The 10,000-nt window shown below is 29.5% G+C and overlaps 1 protein-coding gene across 1 annotated transcript in view; it reads left to right on the forward strand.

Annotated features, from left to right (window-relative positions):
- Window positions 1-6,462: 6,462 nt before the first annotated feature.
- Window positions 6,463-10,000, forward strand: part of LOC128644163 (MAP/microtubule affinity-regulating kinase 4-like) — a 26,635-nt gene continuing 23,097 nt past the window's right edge. The window contains exon 1 of the mRNA XM_053696870.1: window positions 6,463-6,615. Within this exon, the coding sequence (XP_053552845.1) occupies window positions 6,463-6,615 (153 nt within the window). The remainder of the gene's footprint in view (window positions 6,616-10,000) is intronic.

Raw genomic sequence — 10,000 nt, forward strand, 5'->3', positions numbered from 1 at the left:
AATAGATAGATGATAGCTAGATAGATAGATTGACAGATACAGATATATTGAATAGATAGATGATAGATAGATAGATAGATAGATAGATAGATAGATAGATAGATAGATAGATAGATAGAAAGATAGATAGATAGATAGATATGGATACATATAGATAGACATAGATGGATATAAAAATACATAGATCGATTTAGATAGACATAAATAGATATAGATGGACATAGATAGACATAGATAGACATAGATTGATTAGATATAGATAGATAGATACAGATATATTAGATAGATTGATAGATAGATAGATAGTATTTGATAGATAAGATTAGATGGCTGAAAATATACATGATAGATAGATATGGATAGATATAGATATACATAGATATATATATAGAAAGACATAGATAGATTTAGATAGACATAAATAGATATAGATGGACATAGATAGACATAGATTAATTAGATATAGATATATAGATAGATAAAGATAGATTAGATAGATTACTAGATAGATAGATTGATAGATAGATTTTATTAGATAGATAAGATTAGATAGATGAAGATATAAATAGATAGATAGATATTGATAGATATAGATATACATAGATATATATAGAAAGACATAGATACACATAGATACATTTAGATAGACATAAATAGATATAGATGGACATAGATAGACATAGATAGATAAAGATATATATATATATATATATATATATATATATATATATATATTGCTATAGATATATATATAGATAGACATATACAGATATAGATAGATATCAACAGATATAGATAGAGATAGATAGAGATGGACAGATAGATAGAAAGGATAAGAAATAGACATAGATAGATTAGATATACATAGACAGATAGATATAGGTAGCATAGAAATATAGATAGATAGATGATAGATCGATCAATAGATAGATTGAATAGACAGATGATAGCTAGATAGATAGATTGACAGATACAGATATATTGAATAGATAGATGATAGATAGATAGATAAATAGATAGATACAGATATATTGAATAGATAGATGATAGATAGATAGATAGATAGATAGATAGATAGATAGATAGATAGATAGATAGATAGATATGGATAAATATAGATAGACATAGATGGATATATAAATACATAGATCGATTTAGATAGACATAAATAGATATAGATGGACATAGATAGACATAGATTGATTAGATATAGATAGATAGATAGATAGATAGATACAGATAGATTAGATAGATTGATAGATAGATAGTATTAGATAGATCAGATTAGATAGCTGAAGATATACATGATAGATAGATAGATAGATATATATGGATAGATATAGATATACATAGATATATATAGAAAGACATAGATAGATTTAGATAGACATAAATAGATATAGATGGACATAGATAGACATAGATTAATTAGATATAGATATATAGATAGATACAGATAGATTAGATAGATTACTAGATAGATAGATTGATAGATAGATATTATTAGATAGATAAGATTAGATAGATGAAGATATAAATAGATAGATGATAGATAGATAGATATGGATAGATCTAGATATAAATAGATACATATATAGAAAGATATAGATACAAATAGATACATTTAGATAGACATAAATAGATATAGATGGACATAGATAGACATAGATAGCTAAAGATATATATATATATATATATATATATATATATATATAGACATATATTGCTATAGATATATATATATATATATATATATATATATATATATAGACATAGACAGATATAGATAGATATATAGATAGATAGACAGATATAGATAGATATCAACAGACATAGATAGATAGAGATAGATAGAGATGGACAGATAGATAGAAAGGATAAGAGATAGACATAAATAGACATAGATAGATTAGATAGACATAGATAGATAGATATAGGTAGCATAGAAATATAGATAGATAGATGATAGATTGATCGATAGATAGATTGAATAGACAGATGATATATAGATACAGATAAATTGAATAGATAGATGATAGCTAGATAGATAGATTGACAGATAAGGATATATTGAATAGATAGATGATAGATAGATAGATAGATAGATACAGATATATTGAATAGATAGATTATAGATAGATAGAAAGAAAGATAGATAGATAGATATGGATAAATATAGATAGACATAGATGGATATATAAATACATAGATCAATTTAGATAGACATAAATAGATATAGATGGACATAGATAGACATAGATTGATTAGATATAGATAGATAGATAGATAGATAGATAGATACAGATAGATTAGATAGATTGATAGATAGATAGTATTAGATAGATAAGATTAGATAGCTGAAGATATACATGATAGATAGATAGATAGATAGATATGGATAGATATAGATATATATAGATATATATTGAAAGACATAGATAGATTTAGATAGACATAAATAGATATAGATGGACATAGATAGACATAGATTAATTAGATATAGATATATAGATAGATACAGATAGATTAGATAGATTACTAGATAGATAGATAGATAGATAGATAGATAGATAGATTGATAGATATTATAAGATAGATAAGATTAGATTAGATAGATGAAGATATAAATAAATAGATAGATAGATAGATAGATAGATAGATAGATAGATATGGATAGATATAGATATACATAGATATTTATATATATATATATATATATATATATATATATATAGATATAGAAAGACATAGATACACATAGATACATTTAGATAGACATAAATAGATAAAGATGGACATAGATAGACATAGATAGATTAAGATATATATATATATTGCTATAGATATATATATATAGATAGACATAGACAGATATAGATAGATATCGACAGACATAGATAGATAGAGATAGATAGAGATGGACAGATAGATAGAAATGATAAGAGATAGACATAGATAGACATAGATAGATTAGATAGACATAGACAGATAGATAGATATAGGTAGCATAGAAATATAGATAGATAGATAGATAGATATAGATAGTTAGATAGATAGATAGATAGATGATAGATCGATAAATAGATAGATTGAATAGACAGATGATAGATAGATACAGATAAATTGAATAGATAGATGATAGATAGATTGATTGATAGATACATATATATTGAATATATAGATGATAGATAGATAGATAGATAGATAGATAGATAGATAGATAGATAGATAGATAGATAGATAGATATGGATAAATATAGATAGACATAGATGGATATAAAAATACATAGATAGATTTAGATAGACATAAATAGATATAGATGGACATAGATAGACATAGATAGACATCGATTGATTTGATATAGATATATAGATAGATAGATACAGATAGATTAGATAGATTACTAGATAGATAGATTGATAGATAGATAGTATTAGATTGATAAGATTAGAATAGATGAATATATAAATGATAGATATGGATAGATATAGATATACATAGATATATATCGAAAGACATAGATAGACATATATAGATTTAGATAGACATAAATAGATATAGATAGACATAGATAAAGATAGATATATATTGCTATATATATATATACATAGATAGACAGACATAGATAGATATTGACAGACATAGATAGATAGAGATAGATAGAGATGTACAGATAGATAGAAAGGAAAAGAGATAGATATAGATAGACATAGATAGATTAGATAGACATAGATAGAAAGATAGATAGATAGATAGAGGTAGATTAGAAATATAGATAGATAGATAGATAGATGATAGATCGCTAGATAGAATAGATACAGATATATTGAATAGATAGATGATGATAGATAGATAGATAGATAGATAGATAGATAGATAGATAGATAGATAGATACAGATATATTGAATAGATAGATGATAGATAGATAGATAGATAGATAGATAGATACAGATATATTGAATAGGTAGATGATAGATAGATAGATAGATAGATAGATAGATAGATAGATAGATAGATAGATAGATAGATAGATAAAGATATATTGAATAGATAGATATATAGATAGATAGATTCGTATATAGTGAATAGATAGATGATAGATTGATTGATTGATTGATTGATTGATTGATTGATTGAAAGATAGATACAAATATATTGAATAGATGATAGATAGACAGATACATATATATATTGAATAGATAGATGATTGATAGATAGATAAATAGATAGATACAGATATATTGAATATATAGATATGGATAAATATAGATAGACATAGATGGATATAAAAATACATAGATAGATTTAGATAGACATAAATAGATATAGATGGACATAGATAGACATAGATTGATTAGATATAGATAGATAGATAGATACAGATAGATTAGATAGATTGATAGATAGATAGTATTAGATAGATAACTTTAGATAGCTGAAGAAATAAATGATAGATAGATATGGATAGATATAGATATACATAGATAGAAAGACATAGATAGACATAGATAGATTTAGATAGACATAAATAGATATAGATGGGCATAGATAGACATAGATTGATTAGATATAGATATATAGATAGATACAGATAGATTAGATAGATAGATTGATAGATAGATATTATTAGATAGATAAGATTAGATAGATGAAGATATAAATAGATAGATAGATAGAAATATACATAGATATATATAAAAAGACATAGATACATTTAGATAGACATAAATAGATATAGATGGACATAGATAGACATAGATAGATAAAGATAGATATAGACATATATTGCTATAGATATATATAGATAGACATAGACAGATATAGATAGATAATCGACAGACATATATAGATAGAGATAGATAGAGATGGACAGATAGATAGAAAGGATAAGAGATAGACATAGATAGACATAGATAGATTAGATAGACATAGATAGATTAGATAGACATAGATAGATAGATATAGGTAGCATAGAAATATAGATAGATAAATATATAGATAGATTATAGATCGATCAATCAATAAATAGATAGATTGAATAGAGAGATGATAGATAGATACAGATACATTGAATAGATAGATGATAGATAGATTGATTGATAGATACAGATATATTGAATAGATGATAGATAAATAGATAGATAGATAGATAGATAGATAGATAGATAGATAGATAGATAGACAGATACAGATATATTGAATAGATAGATGATAGATAGATAATTACAGATATATTAAATAGATAGATAGATAGATAGATAGATAGATAGATAGATACAGATACATTGAATAGATAGATGATAGATAGATAATTACAGATATATTGAATAGATAGATAGATAGATAGATAGATAGATAGATAGATAGATAGATAGATAGATAGATATGGATAAATATAGATAGACATAGATGGATATAAAAATACATAGATAGATTTAGATAGACATAAATAGATATAGATGGACATAGATACACATAGATAGACATAGATTGATTAGATATAGATAGATGGATAGATATATAGATAGATAGATACAGATAGATTAGATAGATTACTTGATAGATAGATAGATAGATAGATAGATAGATAGATAGATAGATAGATAGTATTAGATAGATACGATTAGATAGATGAAGATATAAATGATAGATAGATATGGATAGATATAGATATGCCTAGATATATATCGAAAGACATAGATAGACATAGATAGATTTAGATAGACATAAATAGATATAGATAGACACAGATAGATAAAGATAGATGCATATATATATAGATAGATAGACATAGACAGACATAGATAGATATCGAGATGATAGATAGATAGATAGACTGATAGATACAGATATATTGAATAGATAGATGAAAGATAGATATATACAGATATATTGAATAGATAGATGATAGATAGATAGATAGATGGATAGATAGATAGATAGATACATATATAGTGAATAGATAGATGATAGATAGATAGATAGATAGAAAGATAGATAGATCGATAGATACAGATATATTGAATAGATAGATGATAGATAGATAGATAGATAGATAGAGTCAATTTGAATAAGAACTTTCTTGAGAACAATGTTGGTCTCAATGAACAAAAACAGCTCTTTCAAATAAACAAATAAACATAAAGAGACATTATCAATACCTTGGAAACACATTAAGTAGAAATACATATGCATAAATACCAGGGTTGTGTAATTATGGTGCACTATACAAATACATAATAATAATAATACATATATACATACAGGACAAAGAGACACAAACAGATTCACTATCCTGCCCTTATCTACATTGTGTGAGGGAAGAGAATGTACAAGTTCCATAAATGAAATAAAATGTTTTGCTGCTTCTATCTTTCTGGTCCTACTCAGCTGTGTCCCCTATAACATATTTTATCTTTACTTCTACAGTGATTGCTTAGTCTTTTAAGACAACAGCAGCATGGAGGGTGAAAGAAACCCACCCACTGCCCTAAGATGCAGCAACGTTGCTCAGCTGCATCAGCAGGTGGGGAACTATTGTCTCCTCAAGACACTTGGGGAAGGCAACTTTGGCCAGGTGAAGCTGGCACTTAATGTAGAGACCTATGAAGAGGTGAGTATCTGGGAGATCTTTATTTTATTTTTTATACATTTTTATTGAGTATACACAAAATGAAATTACATATAAAGATATGCAACATAAATTTGTTCAACAAAACAATATTCAGTTGTAAGACTTCAAGAAATAAGTCATCTTGTGCAGTCCTCAGTTTTCTTCTTTAGACTGGGAGATCTTTATAAACACGTTTAACACAATACACATGACTTTAGCTTCATACAACCTCTGATCTATTTGAAAGCACATGATTAAAATGTTTCTTTTTGCTTGATCTTTAACAAATTAAAGGGTTGATCACAGTCTTGCTCTTGTTTTCAGCAGATAATGATTTATGAATGTTATTCGGTATTGTTTGTGTGTTTTTCTAGTGATCACAATCAAAAAATGCTTTTGTCGATAATACCCCTCAAGCATGAAATCAATGCTTACAAAAACATTTTTTGACTTGTTAATATTGTAATATATTAATTAAATAATAAAATTGACACAATTAAAGACAAACAAAATAGAGTTATCAGGGGCATGTGTGTTGATTGATCCCCTTTAATAGTGTTTAGTGAAGATAAAAGGTGAAATGTGTGGAAATAACTTGTTACGCTCTAATAGAGATATATGTGTATGTCTCTCTTAGATATTTTGAGCAAAAGCATTACTAGTATAGCGGGCTTGAGCGTTAACTGTGCTGCAATAAGCTTTCTGCATGTGTCGGGTAGCGCTCGTATTATGAGTTGAAAGTAAACTGTTTTCATTTGCAAAAAGTCTAACTTAGAATATCGCTTGCGTGAAAACATATTCCCCACATAGGTCAATGGAGCAAAAAAAAGTGGAAAAAACACCTAACAACCTACTTGCTCGCAAACACGATTGCATATTCTCAAGTGTGCTAACCTGACAGGAAAATATGAATATTTCATATTACAGTGTTCTTCACATAACAGAATATGTTCTATGTATTAATAAATACATATTTATACATATATATATATATATATATATATATATATATATATATATATATATATATATATATATATATATATATATATATATATATAGTGTATCCAAACAGCAGGCACTCACTGGACTTTATAATAAAATATAAAAAAAATGATTTCATCAGGTTAAAATAGACAAACGTTTCGGCACTGCATTGTGCCTTTATCAATGTCAAAGTACAAAACAACACACAAACAGAGTGCAGCTCCACACCCAAAAAGATCAATATGTACATAGTTAAAAACACACTGTTATATACTTAACCAAACTACCTATGTTTTGCCGCCAAACCTCCGTATCGCTATCCTGGAGGTCCACTAGTGAGGTCACGCTGACACGCTGATCGTGCCTAGCGTGATGACGCATGGCACAGCGTTTCCATAGCAACATCAAGGCGTCCGACGGCATAGTGGCAAGAGAGTGGGAAATACCCGGTGCTGCTGTGCGCATGTCAGGTAGTAAGCGCAATGACTCACAATACTGTTGCTAACGGCAACAAGTAAACAACTACCTTGCGCAACAGCAGACCCACCGGTTATTTCCCTACATAAGGCTGCTAATGATGAATCTCTAAAATCGTACATTTGCCCGGACAATCAGGAACAATTAATATCAGAGTTAACCATATGTGGACCAAAGAGAACACAAATAGAGCCAGATAGTCATATATATCATATTCATAATGTGATTTTGTTTAACCAAAAATACACACATAACCATGTTACCAAGTCTGTAACTCAAAACTATTCTGCTCAGATATCACTTTAGTCCACACATAGGAAACCCATGCAATGTTAGAGAAGAACTAGAAAATCCCTTACTTACTTCAGGCAACTTGGAGTATAGTAGAACAAATATGTAATATCCATATATGTAAAGCAAGCGGACACCCTAAAATTACCCAAACTACTGGGAAATGATAAAATGTTTAGTAGAAATATTTAGTATTTAGTAGAAAGGGCTGAAATCCAGAGTAGTGTTAAGTCCCTTCGGGGCCAGAGTGTCCAATTTAAAAATCCATCGGCTTTCACGTTGGAGTAACTTCTTGCCTCTATCCCCTACCCTTGGATTAGGGGGGATGTGATCTATAAGCATAGATCTAATGCTGGACACAGAGTGTTTCAGTTGTGCACAATGGCGTGCCACGGGTTGGTCTGACTCTCCGTTTTTTAATGCCTCTCGGATTGCATAATGATGGTTTGCCATCCGGTCTTGGAAGGAGGTAATCGTCTTTCCAATGTACACTAGGGCACACGGACAGGTGAGCATATAGACTACATGCGTACTTGTGCAACTCAAGCGATGATTTATTTTATACCGCTGATTTTTATGGGGGTGCTGGAAAGAATCTCCCTTGCGCATGCTGTTCCTAGACCTCCGATACACCAACCTTGGCACTGTCATATTCTGAAATGGTAAAGGGTCAGTACCAACCACAGGCCAGTGACGGCGTACAGCATTAGATATGAGTTCACATCCAGGTGTGAATGTAGTGATCAGATTGAGTTGCTCCGATGTCTCCTTTTTAAGGATTTTGGTGTCTGCTTTTGCATCTGGCCCCAGTAGTTTTTCTTGGATGTCCAAAATTTCTTTCATAGGGTAGCCTCTCTTTTTCAATTTCTCGCCCATCTCCTTAACTTGAGTCTTCTGTAAGGGTGTCTCGCTATTATTTCTCAGTGCTCTTGTGAGTTGCGAGGTGAGAACACCCTTTTTCTGGTGTTTAGGGTGAAAGCTACTGGCATGTAACAATGAATTTCGGTTTGTGGGTTTAGTGTACAACTTGGTACCAAACCTCAGAATGCCAGAGTCATTCACCTTAAAAACATTAAGGTCCAAAAAATTCACACCCTCAGAGCTGAATTCTAGCTTGAATCGTATAGGACTGACCATGAGGTTCAAATGTGACACCCACTCACGCAATGATGGCTCCCCACCTCTCCATATGAGGAACACATCATCAATGTAGCGAGTATAGTAAATCTCTTGAGAGTGTTCAAACGGCTTCATAAGTTCTTGCTCGTACCATGCCATATAGATGTTTGCGTAGGTGGGTGCCACATTCGACCCCATGGCCGTACCAGCTTTCTGTAAATAATAACAATCCTCAAATTTGAAGTCTCCAAGCAGATCATTAGCAGCTCGCATATGAATTCAATCGGAGGACCCACATAATGTTCATTATCAGTCACCATTGATCTGACAGCCTCCACCCCTTCAACATGGGGGATGACATGGTTAACTCTGATATTAATTGTTCCTGATTGTCTGGGCAAATGTACGATTTTAGGGATTCATCATTAGCAGCCTTATGTAGGGAAATACCCGGTGGGTCTGCTGTTGCGCAAGGTAGTTGTTTACTTGTTGCCGTTAGCAACAGTATTGT

Source organism: Bombina bombina, unplaced genomic scaffold (assembly GCF_027579735.1).
Source record: "Bombina bombina isolate aBomBom1 unplaced genomic scaffold, aBomBom1.pri scaffold_493, whole genome shotgun sequence".
NCBI classification, from domain to species: Eukaryota; Metazoa; Chordata; class Amphibia; order Anura; family Bombinatoridae; genus Bombina; species Bombina bombina.